Source organism: Thalassophryne amazonica, unplaced genomic scaffold, assembly GCF_902500255.1.
Source record: "Thalassophryne amazonica unplaced genomic scaffold, fThaAma1.1, whole genome shotgun sequence".
NCBI lineage: Eukaryota > Metazoa > Chordata > Actinopteri > Batrachoidiformes > Batrachoididae > Thalassophryne > Thalassophryne amazonica.
The window spans coordinates 132,501-155,013 of record NW_022986278.1 but is presented as its reverse complement, the minus strand read 5'-3'; the positions used below and the strand labels follow the sequence as shown (position 1 = coordinate 155,013).

Sequence of the window (22,513 nt, the reverse complement as noted above, 5' to 3'; positions counted from 1 at the left end):
CGAACACTGCATAAGAAAGTCCGCGCACGTCTCCACACAACCTCCGTACGGCTCTGGGGGGCTTATGTATGCTTCAGGGGATGGTGGGGGGGGGGGTCGTTGAATGACCAGTGGAATGTCTGTATTCGGCACCGGGTCGGCAGGAGGAGGAGCTGCAGCAGCGCCCTGAGCAGGTGCTTCCACCTGCGCGGTGAGAGCCTCCATCCTGCGATTAAGGATGATGATTTGCTCGGTCATCAGGTCCATCCGAGCGGTAAAGGCGGTAAGGATGTGCTGCAACTCATCAATCATGCCTCCAGCCGACGCCTATGCACCCTGCTCTTCCATTGGCTGTCCAACAGATGGTTGACGCCCCTCGGGATCCATGACGTTGGCCGAGATATCCTGTTGGGGAAAGTGTAGTGACACGGACCCACAACAGGGGGCGCAAATGAACGGTCAATAGATGAGCCAAAAGGTAACAATTTAATGTTGTGAATGTGCACAACGATGATACAGACAATCACAGAATCTGACAGCAGTCAATACACCAAGGTGACGTGTGGGCAGGCTCGAGGATAGAAGACGTCTGTCCTGATAAGAGCCGGAACCACCCGATTTCCACCGCCACAGAACCCAGAGAATACTGGAGCTGCCAAGTCCCGAATTCCCAGGTGATCACCGTCCCCGACTGTCGGATCTGGTACTGCTGGCGAGGAGCACAAACAGTGAGATGTGGGTGTGTGCACACCCAGTAACAAAAACAGTCAGAAGGTGGAAAGTCACCTCCACCTCTAATCACAGACTCATGCAGCTCCTGTTACTCCACTTATCTGGTTTGGGTGCGAAGCGAAGCTGTCGACACTAAACGCCAATCCAGCAGATAAGGCACACTACAGGAAAGCGGCTGCAAAAAGAGTTCAGACTATGACAGTTTTAGATACAGCAGAGAATATTACCTTCACAGGTAGATGATATCTCGGCAGCGAGGTGGAGATGACATCCGGCTTTTATGGAGTGATGAAATGATGGGTGACAGCTGTCATGAGTTGATGTGTGACAGCTGTCACTCCCGGTTGTGTCCGTGGCGGCAGCGCCCTCTCGTGCCTGAAGCCCGCACTTCAGGCAGGGTGCCCTCTGGTGGTGGGCCAGCAGTACCTCCTCTTCTGGCGGCCCACACAACACTCAGAAGTAACAAAAATGAATATAGAGAGGATTTTGTCCTTACTAGAAGAATGTGTCGGCATCGATTAACAGTCTTGTCCCCTTGATGATGGTGAGGTTTTTAGCAGGCTGACATCGTTAGCCTGCTAAAAACATTGTCGTTGGCACAGTTTTGTACACAGCACAGCTTTAGTTTTGTCGATAATTGGCCTTTGTTCTGGGGCTGATGCCGGATGGCTTTCACCCTAGTAGGGAAGGCCGTCTTGTCTGCGAACATAGATAGGGCTCTGCAGGGAGGGTAACATTAGGATTATACAGCAGGTCACAGAGCAGGGGATGAATATGGTTGTGGGATCCACACGTTTCGCTGGGAATTTAGTGCAAACAATCCAAGGTGGAGATAGTGGTTTTGCGGAAGGGAGATTTATTAAGTTGAGACTGTGGTCTGCTTCTGTAGATGTGTCCTACTGAATTATAGAGTGATATGGTTTGCAAGCTTAATACCTTTTACTATATTGGATGACATGGGAATTGAGGATGGCCTGCTGGCTGTTCCTGTAGTATTAAATATTTTGTGTCTGATGCCTGCCATCCGTGTGGAGTGTCTCAGGCCTAAACCTATTTACAGGCACCTGGGAATAGGTTTAGGCCTGAGGTTTACTCTGGAACCACATGTAAACCCAAACAGTCCAATTGTCAACTCTGCCGAGGTCCTCAGTTTGGGTCTTATTAACATCAGATCACTGTCTTCAAAATCTGTGTTGATCAATGATCTAATTGTGGATCACCATTTGGATATGATTGGGTTGTGTGAAACTTGGCTTAAACCTACAGTTGTCCTTCCCCTAAATGAAGCCTGCTCACTGGCATACACATTTAGTCATGTTTCCTGTAGTGTGAAGCAAGGCGGGGGTGTTGCTTTTATTTAAAAATCTAGGTTTACTTTATTAACTGTTGGGATGACAAATATAATTCATTTGAGCATCTGATTCTCCACTCTGGCCATGATGTTCCATATTGTCTTGGGCAGAAGTATGGAAATCAGTCGTGTTATTTTGTCATTGTATATAGGCCCCCCGGCCCATACTATGAATTCTTAGACAAATTTGGTGCATTCATCTCTGACTTGTGAACTAGTGCTGATAACGTTTTGATCATTGGCGATCTTAACATTCATATGAATAAGCCCTCTGATCCCCTCTGTAAATCTTTTATGAAAATTGTGGATGCATTGGGATTTCAGCAATGCATTCAGGGCTCAATGCACATTAGTGGAAATACCCTGGATTTGGTTCTTGTACGTAGCTTGCTGTCACAAATACTGGCATCTTGCCCCTTGCATTGGTGGTCTCTGACCACTCACTTATTAGGTTTACATTTACGCTGCCGCATTTAGTGGAACAACAAGCTTGTCTATTACTGTGGCGACACATTAAACGTTCAACTAGGACTGAACTTGCTAGACTGTCTGATCTCTTAGCTTCAAGTTTCAGAATGCTCAGTCAGTAGACAGTCTGGTGGATAGTTTAAATTCAGTACTCAAAACTACACTTGATAAGACTGCGCCACCTCTATTAAGGCCTTGCCTTCCCAAAGTGCAGTCACCTTGGTTCAAAGATTACTTGTGGGACCTCAGGCAGAAGGCTAGAGGTTTGGAATGGAAATGGCATAGCTCCAAATTAGAGGTGTTCCACCTTGCATGGCATGATGCTATCATAGAGTATAAACATGCACTATTGACTACAAAGTGGGTCTACTATTCTGATTTGACCAATAAAACTCAAAATTTTTGTTTTTATCATGGTAGCATTTCTTATCCATAGACAGCCATCTTTTAGTCATCCTCCATTTGTAGCTCAGGACCTCTTGGATTATTTCAAGAAGAAAATAGAAGACATTAGATCAAGGGTGGGCAACGAGGGCCGAGACACTGCAGGCTTTCCTTGCAGCCAATTACCTCAGCAGGTGGGTTGCTGATGAGCTTCTACCTTGAACATAAACACCTGGTCGTCTTGAAATTACCTGCTGAAACACCTAATCATTAATGAAATCACCTGCTGAGGTGACTGGTAGCAAGGCAAACCTGCAGTGCTTTGGCCCTTCATAGCACATGATTGCCCAACCCCGCATTAGATTCAACATATTTCAGCACGCCTTGGCTCAACCATTGCACCCTGCTATGGAGTTGGGTGTTATCACTGAGGTGATATCTAGCGTTACAGAATTTGATAATGTTTCACTAGACATGTTGATAAAACTCGTGATGTCTACAAAAGTACAAGCTACTTATTTGATCCTATACCAACAAAACTGTTTAAGAACCTGTGGCCCTTTTTTGGGCCGGCTATGCTGGAAATTGTTAATCTTTCACTAACCTCTGGATCTGTTCCTAGGGGTTTTAAACCAGTTGTGTCCAAACACTGATTAACATCCCTTTGAGCAGGTGGGATGGGTTCCACTTGCTTGCTAGCTAGGTAAAAGCTAATAGATAGCTGTGTTCATTGGATTCATTGGGACCTGCCAGTCCACTGTTTGCCTACTTACTTGCCGATGCCTGCTTAACACAGACAAAGTGAGGAATCTTGGGGTACTTTTTGATCCTAGGTTGTCCTTTGACCTCCACATTAGAGATATTATGAGGACTGCCTTCTTCCATCTGCGAAACATAGCGAGGATTCGTCCCATCCTCTGTCTATGGCTGATGCTGAGACCCTGATACATGTATTTATCTCTTCTAGACTGGATTATTGTAATGCTTTATTTTCTGGTCTGCCACAGTCCAACATTAGGGGTCTTCAGTTTGACATTTGACACAAAGTAGAAAGTTTGACCACATTACACCCATTCTGGAGTCCCTTCATTGGCTTCCGGTTTCTGCCAGATTGGATTTTAAAGTCCTGTTGCTGGTCTATAAAATTGTTCGTGGACTGGCTCCTTCCTACCTGGTGGACTTGGTCAAAGCCCTACGTACCGGCTCGACCCTTACCCCAAGACACAGGACTTCTGTATGTTCTCAGGGTGAATAAAAAGTGGGGGTATACAGCCTTTCTCTTACCGAGGCCTACCGAGGTCTGGAACAATCTAACAGCATCACGGTCAAGATTTTAAATTGAAGACCCACTTTTTCAGACTGTCTTCTCGTTAATTTATTATGTTTTTCCCTTTTCTATTTTAATTTATTTAGTGCTGCTATGAACTGTGTGTTGTGTGAAGCGCCTTGAGGCGACTGTTGTGACATGGTGCTATATAAATTAATAAAATTGAAAATTGAATTGAAAAATTGAAATTACACCCAAAGTGATCAAAGGGACTAATGTGATTATTAACCACCAGATGACAAAGTAAAACCTCTTAATTCATTCTAAAGTCAGTTTGAAGCCAAAACAAGAAATGAGGTGATAATCGCTCTGAACTGACGTTGGTGCAGCAGCACGTCAGACTCAGACACGCTGCTGTGGCGCTCTGATCGCTCCGCTGTCTTTCATGATGAAATAATGCAGAATTTATGTGGAAATGATTGTTGTAGAAAAGCTTCAGATATCTGTCGCTGAGACTGACTGGAGGCAGTTTGAAGCAGAATCAAGGTGATAGTCAGTGAATCGCTGCTGACACTCAGGAATGACACATGCAAAGTGAAGGCGGGGTGGAACTGTACAGTCGGTGACACGGGTGTCCTGCTGATAACATCTTTCTGCTCCATCGACACAGAAAACACAGGAAACGTGACCCCCCCCCCCCCCCCCCCCCCCACACACACACACACACACCGTACTTGATGTCTATTTTAGAAAGTGAGACTTCTGATCATTAGAGCTGTAACATAAATTACACAACATAACTGTGTCACATGTAAAAAAACAAAACACATTACGACCTTTGATCCCAACTGAACTGGAAATGTATTATTTTACCTACATTTACATTCATAATGACTATAAATTATCAATATGCTATTCTTGCCAAGTGTGGTACAAATTATACACACACACACACATACATATATATATACATATATATATACATATATATATATATATATATATATATATGTATATATATATATATACATAATGTATATATATATATATATATATAGTATAACATAAAGGTTTTAAGATGCCTATTATTCAGTCATCCAGTGTTTTGACAGAAAATCTCATTCAAACTGTCATATTCCAGCAAAAATTCAAATGTGAGGTTTTGATTTCTTTATTTAATCACAGAATTGAATCAGTTGTCTATTTCCAGTGTTTGTTTTGTGTAATATATGACAGTGTTCACTCAGTCATGAATGATGTTTAAATGCAGTTCAGTTGTAGGAGAGGACACATAAGACGTGATCAGTGACAAAATCAATAATCAGACAGACTGTTTCAGCTCAACACGTTGTGACCTTCAGGCAGCGTGTCCTGGTGGAAACTTTCACTCAGCTTAATTACGCAGGAATAAAACATGAACAGCGCCCCCACACGACTGCCGCCTTCTGATTGGTCAGTCCCAGACGGAGCGGAGATAAATGCCGGCTGAGGACTGTGGCCTGACCAGGACCCGGACCAGGACCACAAACCGGCTGAGTGCTAGCTTCCTGTTCACGCGCCATGCTGCCCACACCCGCTGTCCTCGTGCTCTTCGCCCTCTGCGGCGCCACCTGCTTCGAGATGCTGCCACAGGAGGGCGCTCCACGACGGGCACGTTTCTCCACAAACAGCGCCAGTAAGTTTCTGCTTCTTACTTTGTGCTTGTGATGATGAAACATGGTGATGAAGAATGTCATACTGCTCCATCTTTTACACATTAACATTTCTAAAATATGCTCAGAAAACTAACCTCTGCAAAATGACGTAAATAACATCAAAATCAAAACCACGGCGGTCAGACGATGTCAGGCTTTGGTCAGCAACGAGAACTGTACGGTAAATCTGTGTCAAACTCAGCGTTCTTTCTCCCCGTGCTGGATCAGGCACAGACAAACGGCCCACATGGACAAAATGTCTCAGATGCCGCTCCCTCACGGTGCACGTGATCCTCCTCATCTGAGTCTCTCTGAATAACTGTTGCTTTGATACAAAGTCGTTCCAGTGGGGATCCTTCAAAGTGCTGCCAAACACCTCTGACGTGTGACTTTGTGACTTCCCAGACACCTCTGGATCTCAAAGGCCGAGGATCCAGAGGCATGAAGATCACTGCTGAGATAAATAAAGATCTCTTTTATATTTCTTTAATTTTATACCTCAGCCGGATGTGGATCCACGGGTTTACTAGTGGATCCAGTACCCCAGATCCATTGTAGCGGATCCACGTTGTACCGAACTACTTTCCTTCGGCCAACAAAGATGGTCAAAGGAAGGTAGTTCGGTAGAAGCACATGTCCATGCTTATTCTACTCATAGAATTAGTTATTTTAAGGAGGTTTTAGGGGTTCAACTCTGGGTTTATCTTGGATTCCAGGGTTTCAGGGGATTATTATGTGACCAGACCGACCTATTGGCACGTCTTTTCTAGTCCTTATAAAAAATTATTTTAACATCTCACATACCATAGGCTAGCTAGCAGCGAGGACCTCCCCTGGACTCGTTCCTGCAAACCCCCAGCAATCCACATTCCGCCGCTCGTGCTGTGCTGTCTGGGTTCCACCTGTGGACTCTTCGGGAGTTTTGACTGTTTTTGACTTCCTCCACTGCTGAGCGCTGAAACTGCCGCTGTCGGAGGAGATATCACGGCCTGTTACTCTGCTAGCAGCATGCTAGCTACCTGGAGCTTCTACAGCCGCCAAATTTGCTGTCAACAGAGCCACTGGCAGTAAAACTGCTGGTCTGCTGGCCCACTCGCTGCTGGAGCTGCTAAATATTCGTTGAGGCCTGACCGAATTGGTTGTACCGGCCCATTCACTGCTAGAGCTGTTGAGACCCACCGCTTGCTAGCTGCTGGAGCTGTAGGCTAGCAAGCCGCTAACTGCTAGCTGCTCCAATTGGATACGTCGAGACCTGCCTGCCCACTTGCTTTATAGCAAGGTACAAGCTAATTGATAGCTGTCTTCACTGGATTTGTTGGGACCTGCCAGTCCGCTGTTTGCCTGCTTGCTTGTTGATGCCTGTTTAATTCTAACTGTTGGTCCATCGGCTGCTGTTGTTTGCTGCTCACTGATGCTGGGACACTGTAGGCTGCTGGTCACTGGAAACGGTCCGTAACATAGCTAACACAGCCGGCTCGGCTGGCACCTAGCAGCTGACTTAGAACTGGTGCGGACCAGGGGAATCTGACTGTTTAATTAAAAAGGACATTCTGCACTCAGAATGTCTTTTGTTGTGTAATTATTATTTTTTCTTTTATCCTTCCCCTTCTTGCTCAATTTGTATTCTGCAGCCAGTAACGGTTACAACAGTAACAGAAATGTCCTCATGTTGTGTAACTAATTAATGCCCCCCCCCCCCCCTTTATATTCTGCTACCAGCAACAGTAGCAATTAATTAAATCCTTGTATTGTTTACTTATGTGTTTTATCGTACCGTGGTGGTGGGATGCAGAGGCACGTCCCCCACCCATCTTTGGATTTCTCCAGCTCAGAGACTTGCACCTGGTGAATATCGACTACTTCAGTTTCAAATTGACTGATGTCCTACAAGGTTTAATTTGACTAATTTGACGAACTCTTCTTCCTCTGATGTCTTTATCAGTCTTACAGATCAGTTTGACACACAGAAAACACACTCAAAATCTCCAACATAGTTAAAAAATAACTAAATTTTTAATGTAACAAGGAAATATCTTCTCCTTCTCCTACTGTCAGGCAACGTACAGCCTAACCCAGGCTCCTCACCCTCAAAGTGTTTTGGGGGGGGCATACAATTTGAACTCCTGGCATTGAAAGTTGAATTCCAGCCGGGACAGTCCCTTACAGTCATGGGCTGTTACAGCACCCCCCCCCCCCCCCAAATAATTATACGAGGTCTATTAGACAATAAACCGACCCTTTTATTTTATATGGATTTGAATGATGTGCGATTCCACCAATCATGCTTGAACCCTCGTGCGCATGCGTGAGTTTTTTCACGTGTGTTGGTGATGTCATTTCCCTGTGGGCAGGCCTTGAGTGAGATGTGGTCCCGCCCTCTCGGCTGAATTCTTTTGTTTCACACGCTGCTCGAGACGGCGCGCGTTGCTTTATCAAAAATTTTTCTGGACCTGTGAGGAATATCCGAGTGGACACTATTCGAGAAATTAAGCTGGTTTTCGGTGAAAAGTTTAACGGCTGATGAGAGATTATGGGGTGTTTCTGTCGCTGTAAGGACTTCCCACGGAGCGGGACGTCCTGCAGCGCTTCCAGGCGCCGTCGTCGGCCTGTTTCGACCTGAAAACATCCTAATTTAAGGCTTAATTCACCGAGGACGTCATGAGAGAACAGAGAAGATTCAGAAGAGGCCGGCATGAGGACGTTATTCGGACATTCCACTGTTTAAGGACATTTTTTAATGAAAGACGTGCACGCAAATTCTCCGAGTCGTCACGGAAACGACTCGAATCTGTGTGTGCCGCGACAGGAAAAACACCTCCGTGTTGAAAACCATTTCTAAAATTCAGGCGGCTTTTGATGGCTTTCAACAAGTGAGTAACTGAGAAATTGTTTAACAGCTTGGGCATGTTCCAACTTGCCCGTTAAGGTTTCCAACGGAGGTGTTTTTCCTGTCGCGACCCCCCGCGGTCAGGTCCGGCCCGACATGCGACTCTGCCCGCACGTTCTTTCATTACAAAATGTCCATTAACAATGGAATGTCTGAATAAACTCCTCATGCCGACTTCTTCTGAAAGTTCTCTGTTCTCTGACGACTTACTGGGTCAACAGAGCCTGAAATGTGGAAGTTTTCAACTTGAAACGGCGAGACGCTGCCACCTCGAAGCGCAGATCGCCGTCAGGCGCCGTGGGCCGTCCTTACGGCGACACTACCAGACCAAAATCTCTCATCAGCCGTTAAAATTTTTACCGAAAACCAGCTGAATTTATCGAATGGTGTCCACTCAGTTGTGCCTTACAGTTTTGAAAAAATTTTGATCAAACAAAGCAGCAGTCTCTGAGCCATTCCTAACAATGAAAAAATCGACGAGAGGGTGGGCGACTCCTCACTCAAAGACTGCCCACAGGAGAATGACGTAACCGACAGGCGTGAAAAAACTCTCGCATGCCCACGAGGGTTCAAGCATGTCTGATGTAATCACACGTGATTCAAATCCATATGGTTTTTGAAAAAAATAATAAGGTCTGATACTTTTCTAATAGACCTCGTATAACTGGACTAAACCCTGGTGAGCTCGTGTTAGTGGGGGACCTATACCTTGATTGGTTGTCTTCAGCCTCAGACAGCCTAAAATCCACTGTGAGTCACTGAATCAAAATCAACTGACTGACAGCCCAACTTGGCCCATTACCAAACACCCTTCCAGATCATCACTCCACAAATACCCTGAAGTCTGGGTTTTCAAGAATGATCTGAGTGATCATTGTGCAGTAGCAGTAGTCAGGGAGACCAAACTACCCAAAACCAAACCTGCTGTACTTAAAGTAGACCTGCACTGAAATAAATGCAGTCAGATCTTTGGACCAAAAAATGACTCATATTTACACATAAGATCCTTCTGAATGTAGTAAAGTAAATCTGCAAGTCCAGATCTGTCATTCAATGGAGAAATCTTTGTTTAAAAATGACAAATTTACAGCTACAATTTAGCCCTCCGCATTGCGCGCGGCAACTGTAATTTGTGGATTTACGTCAGTTTGCATCGCTTACAAAAGCACCTTTTATTGTCTTATACGGAAGGATCAACTTTTTTAAAACTTCATATTGTCTTGCGGCACGTTTGGTGAGTACACATTTCTTTTATTTTTGCTTGAAAATTATTTTTGGGGACTTTTACATACGCCCGTTTGATTGAGTGGTGTCGCATTGAAAATCTACTGTCTTTAGCCTCCGGTGTTACCGTCGCGGGGTACGGATGCGGGATCCGCAAAGAATCCAAGTCATTAAAAAGATATAAACCTCTCTCAGCGGCCAGGGAGCTCTGCGGCTGCGATTACCGAGACTGTGCGGCGCTGCAGAATTTTTCCGCAAGAAGTCTGTCCTTGTGGGCGGCCGGCCGCTCTGTATCAAAACAGCGAGCGTAGTCTCTGGACTTGTTGCCAAGTTGGCCGCACCTCCATTCAGTAGACAGGGAGGTGGTGCTGGAGTTGGCCGTAGCTCTGCACAGCAGACAAGGGTGGTGTGAGTGGCCCGCTGCGGCGTTTACCGAGCCCGCAGACTCAGTAAGCGCATCGGAGGCAGTGAGAACAAGGCGTCGGGGAAGAACGTCGCCCGCTGTTGATGTCACCGCTGATCTGAGCATGCAGAGCTGTATCTCACATTCATTGCAGCTTACTTTTCGATGTTGAAACCAGGATGTGTTTAAGAGTAACATTACTAACAGATAAAATCAATTTCAGTGCGGGATCGGACTGAAGGCGGGAGCGCTCCGTCTTCTGCCGGACGTCACTGCAATGTCCCGGATGTACAAACAGTTTTCGCTGAGGGCCAAATTTTAGCTGCAAATTTGTCATTTTTAAATGAAGATTTCTCCGCTGAATTACAAATTTGGGCTTGCAGATTTATTTTACTGCATTCATAAGGGTCTTAGAAATACATATCAGCTATTTTTTTCTGACCACATTTATTTCAATGCAGGTCTACTTTAAAAGAGACTTCAAACATTTTGGTCCAAGGCACAGAAAAGTAAAACAGAAGCTGACTGGGGTAACGTCAGCTTCGTAATAATTAACAAGGCTAAATCTGAATTTTTTTTAATCCAAAATCACTGAAAACTGAAGACCCCAAAACATTCTGGAAGGATGGGAGATCTGCTTCCAGTGTCATGTCTACTAGTGAGCCACCCAATTTCCTGGTCAAAGATTCCAAACATTTGACTGATAAATGTGCCATGTCAGAATACTTTAATGAACGTTTCATTAAAGCAGGACATTTGTTCAATTCCCTCAACACTGGCCCTAAAAAAAACTGCCTTAAAATTGTGAACCTGATGGAATAAGATGTCCTACAGTTGATTGTCCATTTCAGTTCAAACCTGTGTGTGTCTCTGAGGTCTGTAGTGTGTTGAAGATGCTGGATTCCAAAAAATCAACTGGTCCTGAAGGTTTAGATCCATTTTTTTTTTTAAATCAGCTGCAAATGTAATTGCCAAGCCTCTAACTGCCATCTTTAATTTGAGTCTAAGCACGAACAAACTCCTTAAAGTCTGGAAATCTGCCTTTGCCGTGCCCCTGCTAAAAGGAGGTGAACCTTCAAATGTGAACAGTTACAGACCTTTTCCCAACTGTGCATTCTAGCAAAATTATTTCAAAAGTTGGTCTGTGATCAATTGAAGGACTTCCTAGAATCAAATAATATTTTACACCCTTTCCAGTCTGGTTTTAGGAAACAATATAGCACCACACCTGCTGTCCTAAAGGTCTTAAACTATGTCTTTGGATCCTAAAAGTTTTTGTGTCGCACTATTTCTCGATCTCTTGAAGGCATCTGACACCATGGATCACAGTCTTTTATGAGAAATTCTTTACACTGTCTCTTGGTTTGCAGACTATTTGGCAAGCAGGACTCAAAAGGTTGTTCCTCAAGGCTCAGCCTTGAGACCTATCTTGTTCACACTTTATACTACTGACCTGTGTACAAACCTATCAAACGGCTTCTACCATGCTGATGACATGCTATCATATGCTGATGACACCATATTTGATTGCTGCTGAAACTCAGTGACACAGGCAGTTGAATTCTTGCTGTCATCTTTTGATGTGCTTCAGAACTAGGGATGAGCCGGATACTCATTTCAGACAAGTATCCGGTATGGATAAAGCATTTCTGACGAGTGCGAGCATGATATGAGTAAAACTCAATATCCATGCTCGTGCTGAAGGAAAATCCTCATTGGATAACTGAATGTCTTCACCCTCTGTGATTGGCCAGTCACACACAGCGCCTGCCTCTCCCTACACAGACACATCTCTGCAGCCAGACCTGTGGCTCACTCTGGCACACACACACAGACAGGGACTGATCCCTCTGTGCTTGGATTGACTCTACCTCACATTGCTCTCTTTTCTTCAGCTCTCCTCTATTTCGGTTTGTATGATATTTAAAGTTACTCTGTGAACTTGTTTCGTAACATATGCGGTGCATTTGAAAAGACAGAGCTGAAAACGGCTTGTGTCACGTCGGTCACTGCCTCCACTCCGGTCAGGTTTTTTTTTTTTTTTTTTTACCGTTTTCTTGCTCTTAGTTTGGTTGATGATATAAAGTCAGTTGGAAACACAGATCATTAAAAAATAAAACAGTGTTACACACCACTTACACACATATAGCTGAACACACAAAGTAGCCTATATTAATATTTTTATTGTATATGGCTGCATACAATATCTGACACTTTCTCACTGCAGTTCATAAAAATTTCCAATTAAACCATGCCCATTTTTGGTTTAGGCCCCGCTTACTCCAAGTACAGGTACAGATACAGATAATTTAGATGGCTGAACGGATACAGATGCAGATAGGGGTGGACTCACTCATCCCTATTCAGAACCATCTGGACAAATTCACTACTTCAAATCCAAAATAATGTTTTCTCTAAATCAGCTGTTAACTTGGCGAACATACCATCAATCAAAACCGCCCGAGGTAATGTTCTCGAGCTAGTCAAGCAGCTACAAGTATTCAGGATTGACTATTGACACGGCACAAGTTCATTTTAAACACTTGATCTCCAAACTAAGAAAGGCTTCTCCTTAAGAGCTCAGAAGCTCCTGATAACTGCTACTGCCAAGTCTCAGTGTGCATCTGGGCTGGATCTTCTGTGGTAACTCTGCTCAAATGGGAGCAGCCAAAAGACGAACACCAACATTCACATGACTTAAAGGAGAACTACGTTTGTAAGTAATTCTGATGGGTAAATGTGTGAAGCACCTTGAGGCAGCTTTGTTGTAATTTGGCATTATATCCACCTTATTCTGAGCCCCCATGAGGTTTTGCGTGAATTATGGGTGAGACTTCCGGTATGAACCGTCGTTTGTTTACATGTTAACTGTTCACGCGAATCCACTTTCTACGAGGCTTAGAGACTGTTGGGGAAACCCGTGTTGTGTCCTGTAAAAATGTTACCATAGAAGTACCACTTGTATTTGTAAATCAATGAATCAGAAGATACCTTTCAGTTCCCCCACACAATGACTAGGATTCAGTCTGTTTCTCAGTTGACCTCGCCATTTATTACAGAGAAAGAGCCAAAGTAAATAACAGTCAGAGAGTCTCTGGGTTCACGCTTAGTTTGCCTGAGCAGTCAGACAGAGTCTGGGGGGCTGTCAGGAGCTCTGAGCAGAACCCCGTCTATCTCTACCTGAACCCATCTATGCTTCACTGAGTTTCCTGCTCTAGACATTACGTAACTACACTAAGATGTTGTATTCTTTCTTGATTGGTCCACTTCTCATCCTGTGCGCAGTGCATCCTTCCTTTACCGGACTGATCATGCACTCATCACGCAGCCCCCAGCCACTCCCCCCAGACAGTTCACACCTGTTGTTATACATCTCACTGTGAGACACATCTTGTATTCTACCCGAGAGATTACCATAGCCTTCTACACAATGTCAACATACCTTATCCTCTTTCGATTAGCCACGAATGAGTCACACAGTCAGCAAATTAACATATACAATAAACATACAAGGCATACATCATTCATTAATTATGCAAAACAGCAGCTGTCCCAGCTCAAAGGAGACAACATTAAAGTCCCACTGTCTACAAATACAGAGAGGACGACATGAAGAAGTGGTCTCAGATAACATACAGGAGCATTTTTAGCTCCTTTTCTTAACTCTCGCTCCGGACAGGAGGCAGTGAACGATCTGAAAAGCTCTGAGGAGCATCAGGACCTGCACAGTAATAAAGTCAGTCCAGTTCTGCTACAAGAGGTCTTAGGACACAACTTATTGACCTGAAGGCAGAAGTAGAGTCCAGAAAAGCCTTAAAGTCCCTGATCACTGAGCCTGGGTTCGAGTTTCAGCATCAGGTCGAATACAAACAGCAGGTCACCAGGTGGGTAACTTTAGTTCATTATAATGGATGAACCAATGTGACAGAAAACATGTGAGCCTTCAATAAAATAAACTCTAAGACAGATTTTTTACATAAATTTCAAATTCAAATGTATTAATTTATATAGCACCAAATCACGATGAGATTTACACAACATAAAAAACAGAAAAAACTGAATTCAAAATTTAAAACACAATAAAAAGACAAAAAAACCATAAAAGAATACAAGAATAAAAACACAACATAACACTAATGATAAAACAGGGAAAACAAATGAGTCTTTAAACGTGACTTAAAAGTCTCCACAGTATCCGACTGCCAAATGTGTGCCGGGAGATCGTTCCACAGAGCTGGAGCACGGTAGGAGAAAGCTCTGTGACCGGCAGACTTTTTATTCACCCTGGGAACACACAGAAGTCCTGCACCCTGAGAACGCAGGGCCCGAGCCGGTACATAGGGGCTTATCAAGTCAGCCAGATAGGGAGGTGCAAGTCCATGAACAATTTTATAAACTAATAACAGTACTTTAAAATCCGATCTTGCAGCAACTGGACGCCAGTGCAGGAACGCCAAAACAGGCGTAATGTGGTCAAACTTTCTGCTTTGTGTCAAAAGTCTGTCAGCAGCATTTTGCACCAGTTGAAGATCCCTAATCCTGGACTGCGGTAAACCAGAAAATAGAGCATTACAATAGTCCAATCTAGAAGAGACAAATGCATGAATCAAAGTCTCAGCATCAGCCATAGACAGGATGGGACGAATCTTCGCTATATTTCACAAATGGAAGAAAGCAGTCCTTGTAATGTCTCTAATGTGGAGATCAAAGGACAACGTAGGATCAGAAATTACTCCAAGGTTCCTCACTTTATCCGTATGATGTATAACACACAAACCTAAGCTGGACCAAGAACCATAACTTCAGTCTTATCAGAATTTAAAAGTAGAAAGTTACTAGACATCCAGCTTCTTACTGATGCAAGGCAATCTTCCAAAGATTTTATGTGAATGAGATTACCAGCAGTTATTGGCATGTACAATTGAGTGTCATCAGCATAGCAATGAAATGGAATTCCAAAGTGCCGCAGTATATTCCCAGGGGGTGCTATATAAAGGGAAAACAGCAGGGGACCTAAAATGGATCCCTGCAGAACACCAAACTTCATGTCCCTATGATCAGAGGAAGTACCATTCTCCAGCCAATCGAGTAAAACATGATGATTCACAGTATCAAACACAGCACTAAGACAAATTGTTACACAGAGGATTGTTACACAGAGACACACACACGTTTACACCTTAAACAGTTTTGTTGGTATAGGATCAAATAAACAGATTGTGCTTTTAGTCGACATCACAAGCTTCGTCAGCGCGCCTAGCGAGATACCATCAAAATCTGTAAATGTGGGTAGTACCTCAGTGGGCGCATCCACCTCCATAGCAGTATGCGGTGGTTGGTGCATCCCTCCAGGTCCAGTTTGACAGCGACGTGTCTGTCTGCAGCTGGACACCAACTCAACACCTGTAGGTGGACATTTCATTTGACAAAGTCTTTACAGACACATGAAACACCTGCAGAATTTCTACTTTTCACATCTGCTTCCAACATTAGTGGGTGAATTTGTTGAAAGAAGGTTCTGCTCTGCCCCAAATATCTGGATCTCTAAAAAATACAGTCATCACTTATCAGGTGTAATGAGTCGGACAACAAAAGAGCACCGAGCGAAGGAAAATAAAGAAGCGTGGAAATAAGACACTTTCAGTTGTTTATTTTTTATTGTTACAAGGAAAACTGTGTTTTCAATACATTTTCAATATATGTTACAAAAAAACACTTTCTGTGTTCTGTACATGTCACATTTTCCACCATAAGTGTAAGAAATAAACACGATTATTCCAGAGGAGGAATCAGCCACTAAACACTGAACTGTGTTATTTGTATAATCGTGTCTGTGTGACTCACTTCTTGAATCCAGGTTTTTTCTTTTTGGAAAACTGTCTCTGTGCAGTCAGTTACACGTTTTGTTAGCAACGTGCTCTTTAAAAGCTTTTGGCGCTGTTTCTTTGATTGTTTCATGAGGTAACCACACTTCATGTGTTCACACATAATGTCTACCCACAGTGCCACTGTGCTGCTGAGCTGAGCTTGTGATATTTTAATCGCTGGGCCAAATCAGCCGTGACTAATGTTTGTCTCAGTTTCATCAAAGTCATTAGAATTTTTGATGGTGACGTGTTTGAAACTCTGTGAGTGGAATCCCTGCATACAGACGGGAGTCTACATCACTCTCTGAGATACAGTCAGCTACAGGGTGTGGGGGTCCTGGTGGTGCTGGTGGATGCATCTCACACGTGATGGTGGGCCCTTTTCAACAGGTGTGACCCTCCATCCTTTTGTCTGACAGCATGACTTCGTTACTGCAAACAACCTCCTCACCCTGATCCATCTGATCTTGTTCATCTGAGGGCAGAAATGCAGGACATGATTATTAAGAAGTGATGCATTATGGGTTTTCAGAACAACACTCTTCTTACACCATCAACCTTCCATCAAGCCCACGACTTCCCCCTGGTAACAGCATCACCTCTGTGCCCAGAAACCAAGAGAAAACCTGGTGCATCCAGTTGTTAAGATCTGACGTAACGCATCATGTGATAAATCTGTTTCCGGGTCCAAAGACCTGCAAGTTTACAGTTAAAGTTACGTCTGTATGATCCTTTTAGTTTATGTTTACAGTGTGTGCAAAGCTCCGCCCCTCTCTTCTCCGCCTCCGTTAACCTCATTCGTCTGTTTCTAAGGTAAGAACACTTAATAAAACTTTTTTCTTTTACTTTAGATATTTTATTATGCACAGGTAAAATATACATGTCTGTTTGTTAATTTTGTTTTCATAATTTAGAGTGATTTGGGGATGTTTTACAAGGCTGGAACAGATTAAAATTATTTTAGTTATTTTCAATGGGGGAAATTCGTTTGAAATATGAGCAGACTGTCTTACAAGCTTGGTCACAGAACAAATTCAACTCACAAATCAAGGTTCCACTGTACTACTAAAATGTAATTTTTTATGCTTTTATCACTTTAATAAGAGACTGCATCCATGAGACCCTGAAAACTTGCTAAAACAATTATTACCAACGATCTGTGTCTGCTATGTTTAATCTGTGTGGAATTTAATAAACGCAAACTGAATTTCAGACATCTTATATATATTACTGTGGAACAAAGAGGACAAACAGTGTTGTAAAGGACAACAAACAGGACGTTAAAGTGCAAACTTCACTTTCCCCCCTGAACAAAATGAACAGGAAGCTCCCATTGAAAATAACGTTGAAACGACCTGAGCTTCTGGCATTTTTACCTAAAACAAACGCAGTAACGTCGTCTATACATCCAGGAGAGTTTTAGGCACAATATACAAAGAGTTTTATGTTGCAATGTTAATGCTGTTGTCCGTGTGCAGCAGTTTAAGTGCAGCCTGATCAGAGCTCTCAATGTTAATGACAGCGCGCCTTTTTTGTTTGGACCCGGAAGTTGAAAATCACATGATGCGTTACATCACACTTAACTGGATAATAACAGCTCCAATATTAAAGTCAGATTAGGATTAAAATACTGCCTTGTTGAACGTTTTCTTCTGTCTGTACTGAAATTACGGCATTTCTAGGTTCATACAGAGCAGCAGTCCAAACACACGTTACAGTTTAACTGTTCAGAAAATGATAATACATGTTGTTACTAATGATTATTACAACAGACACATGAAATCATACCTGTTGTTCTCGTGACACTGCTGTCCGTCCTCGTTATCTTCTCCGCTGGTCTGATATATTCCAACCACAAAGTAGGACGTCCCTCTGTGGGTTTTTTGTCAACAAAGTGACAACGTTTTCGGTGGTCTTTACAAGTGGAGTTTTTTCAGCCACATCCTTCTGTGCTCCTCATCTCTTGGTCTGCGGTGGAAACTCTCTCAGTCCGGCTGCATGTTCAAAACATCGCTGTTGTAGCCGCAGATTTAACTTCGTCTGGTTGTTAGTACAAAAGCGATCAGGGCAACATGTTCCCGAGCCGTGCAAGATCACAGGAGCTGATCATCGTTTAGAAAAAAAAGCAAACTTTAAAATAAACCAGTCCGGGAAATGAAATCCACTAGAGAACAATGGCTCACTGCTACATCCGATGTCTCACAGGAATTTTCACCCAGAATCAGTTCTACAGCAGCTCTCAGGAATAAGGTGGATAAATGAAATAAATTGGAACTGAATTAAATTGAAATGAGTTGTTTTAGGGAGAATGAGGGCTCTGTCTCTGTCTCCCCCAGCAGAAAACCAGCCTTGCAATGTCAGAGACACTACCCAGTGTTGTACGAACGAGTCTGTGGTCTCGTGAGAAACACAACACATCAGTGTGGTACGGGGGCACAGCAGACAGGAGAGCGCTGCAGAGGGTGATCAAAACAGTCCAGGGGATCACTGGCTGCTCTCTGCCCAGCCTGGAAGACATTGCCAGCTCTCACTACCTCAGCAGAGCTGCAAAGACACATCCCACCCCAGCAACCACCTGTTTGACCTACGACCCTCCGGCTGATGGTATAGATCAATCAAAACTAGGACAAACAGACTCAGGGACAGCTTTCTCTCCAGAGCGATCACTGCACTGAACAATAACAAACCACTTTAATCTGCACCTTCAAGTTTCTTGTGCAGTATCTGTAAACCATGTGCAATATGATTCCACAGTTGTATATAATTCTCGGTTTACATTTTACTTGGTCCACATTTTATTTTACCTTATGTTTATATTAGTTGTACATTTATTTGGCTAAAGTTACTTGCGCCACAGAAAGCATCTTTTTGGAGTTGCACTTAAATCTCGTAATGCAAATTACAATGACAATAAAGGTGATTCTGATTCTGACATACACCCCCCCACACACCCCGCTGAGGCACGAGTGAACTAACAGTTATACATAAGAACAAGAAAACTAAGACTTTAGACACAGAGACACACACACAGAGCTTCACAGACACAGAGAGAGAGACACACACACACACACACACACACAGAGCTTCACAGACACAGAGACACACACAGAGACACACACACACACACACAGAGCTTCACAGACACAGAGACACACACAGAGACACACACACACACACACACAGAGCTTCACAGACACAGAGAGAGACACACACAGAGACACACACACACAGAGCTTCACAGACAGAGAGAGACACACAGAGACACACACACACAGCTTCACAGACAGAGAGAGACACACAGAGACACACACACACAGCTTCACAGACAGAGAGAGACACAGAGACACACACACAGAGACACACACACACACAGAGCTTCACAGACACAGAGAGAGACACACACAGAGACACACACACACACACAGAGCTTCACAGACACAGAGAGAGACACACAGAGACACACACACAGAGCTTCACAGACACAGAGAGAGACACACACAGAGACACACACACACACACACAGAGCTTCACAGACACAGAGAGAGACACACACAGAGACACACACACACACACACAGACAGAGCTTCACAGACACAGAGACACACACAGAGACACACACACACACACACAGAGCTTCACAGACACAGAGACACACACAGAGACACACACACACACACACACAGAGCTTCACAGACAGAGAGAGACACACACAGAGACACACACACACAGAGCTTCACAGAGAGAGACACACAGAGACACACAGACACAGCTTCACAGACAGAGAGAGACACAGAGACACACACACAGAGACACACACACACACAGAGCTTCACAGACACAGAGAGACACACACAGAGACACACACACACACACACACACACAGAGCTTCACAGACAGAGAGAGACACACAGAGACACACACACAGAGCTTCACAGACACAGAGAGAGACACACACACACACACAGAGCTTCACAGACACAGAGAGAGACACACACAGAGACACACACACAGAGCTTCACAGACACAGAGACACACACAGAGACACACACACACACACAGAGCTTCACAGACACAGAGACACACAGAGACACACACACACACAGAGCTTCACAGACACAGAGAGAGACACACACACAGAGACACACACACACAGAGCTTCACAGACAGAGAGAGACACACAGAGACACACACACACAGCTTCACAGACAGAGAGAGACACAGAGACACACACACAGAGACACACACACACACAGAGACACACACACACACACACACACACACACACACACAGAGCTTCACAGACACAGAGAGAGACACAGAGACACACACACAGAGCTTCACAGACACAGAGAGAGACACACAGAGACACACAGACACAGAGAGAGACACACAGAGACACACACACAGAGCTTCACAGACACAGAGAGAGACACACACAGAGACACACACAGAGCTTCACAGACACAGAGACACACACACACAGAGCTTCACAGACACAGAGAGAGACACACACAGAGACACACACACAGAGCTTCACAGACACAGAGAGAGACACACACACACACAGAGCTTCACAGACAGAGAGAGAGAGACACACACAGACACACACACACAGAGCTTCACAGACAGAGAGAGAGAGACACACACAGAGACACACACACAGAGCTTCACAGACAGAGAGAGAGACACACACACAGACACACACACACAGAGCTTCACAGACAGAGAGAGAGACACACACAGACACACACACAGAGCTTCACAGACAGAGAGAGAGACACAGAGACACACACACACACAGAGCTTCACAGACACAGAGAGAGACACACACAGAGACACACACACAGAGCTTCACAGACACAGAGAGAGACACAGAGACACACACACAGAGCTTCACAGACACAGAGAGAGACACACACAGAGCTTCACAGACACAGAGACACACACACACAGAGCTTCACAGACACAGAGAGAGACACACAGAGACACACACATGTTTACAATCATGACAGATCCAGTGGGAAAAAAATGACAGAGGAAGTGAGGAAGAGAAAAAAAAGTGTGACAGAGGGACAGCACAACATGATGACACCCTAACCCTAACCCTACCACACGGCTCAATCCCAGTCCGGCTGACTTTGAATAGCAGAGCTGAAAGACAAAGAAGTGTGAAAAACAGATGCAGACCTGCGTTCCGGCTCGTGGGGGAAGCTTTGGAGCAGAGTTCACCGTGAAAACATTTCATCATATTGCACTTCCTGACCACCTGCCCGCTGTACCAAGACATCAGAGACACGTCCAGAGACACAGATCACAAACACCCACTGTTTGACTTTGAGAACTCTGTTCTCTGTATTTCTGTGGATTGTTGATTTCTTGAACATGGTTCCATGGATTGCGTTAAAGCAAATGCACATGGAGAGTGAGTGAGGGAGGGAGGCAGTTTTTAACAACTGTTTTGTGACATATGTACTCCCAAGCTGTAGGGGGAGCTCTGTAAAGAAGAATGCAACCAAAAAAAAAAGAGATGAAATGGCAAAAAAACTGACCAAACTTACTTAGTTCTCCTTTAATTGCATCTTCCTCATATTTGGACAGAATTACTCTCTTTGTCCAGAGGACTCCAGCGTCTCTTGTTTTATTGAAGTTCATTGGACTGAAACCTGATGGTGTGCCTCTATGTGCAGCTGATGTTGCCAGATGTTTAAACGGTGCTGTTGCTGTGGGCTGTGGGTTCTTCTCCTGTCTGGAAAATTCAACTTGTGACACAGACGGGATGCATGAAATCTGTGAACTCTTCCTCCACACTGCTGCTACCTTCAACACCGAGGTCAGTCTGTCTCTATGTCCATCTGTTTGTCCCCTCGTTTGTTTGTGTGGACAGTCTGTCTTATGTCCCATTGCACAGGGTAAAACCTTCGTGAAGAGAAGCCTGCACTGCATCGCTCAAGGAATCTCAGCAAAGGTTTTCCAAACAATCCGCCGCTGTAACGTGTTCCAGAGGATGATTGCCGAGGTGAAGCCGCACAGCAGCACACGCTCACAGTCGGCGCCGCTCTCCTTTCTAAGCTGTGCTTCTGGTTACAGGTTGAAGAAGAATGTCTCACCAGTCTCGATATTTGCACGGTGGCTCGTACCAACCCTGATGCCATTGGCGAGGTGGTGCAGATTCCCACTCACTTCCCGAATAGGTACTGACGTTACTGGAGGATCTTTGTGACACGGTGATGGTCGGCGGTGTTACGGTATTAAACAGT

The 22,513-nt window shown here is 44.3% G+C and overlaps 1 protein-coding gene across 1 annotated transcript in view; it reads left to right on the top strand.

Moving 5' to 3' along the window:
- The first annotated feature begins 5,741 nt into the window (after positions 1 to 5,741).
- The window catches only part of LOC117505955 (stanniocalcin-like), a 21,089-nt gene continuing 4,317 nt past the window's right edge, over positions 5,742 to 22,513 (top strand). The window contains exons 1-4 of the mRNA XM_034165495.1: positions 5,742 to 5,856; positions 21,944 to 22,086; positions 22,165 to 22,272; positions 22,344 to 22,447. Of these exons, the coding sequence (XP_034021386.1) occupies positions 5,742 to 5,856; positions 21,944 to 22,086; positions 22,165 to 22,272; positions 22,344 to 22,447 (470 nt within the window). The remainder of the gene's footprint in view (positions 5,857 to 21,943; positions 22,087 to 22,164; positions 22,273 to 22,343; positions 22,448 to 22,513) is intronic.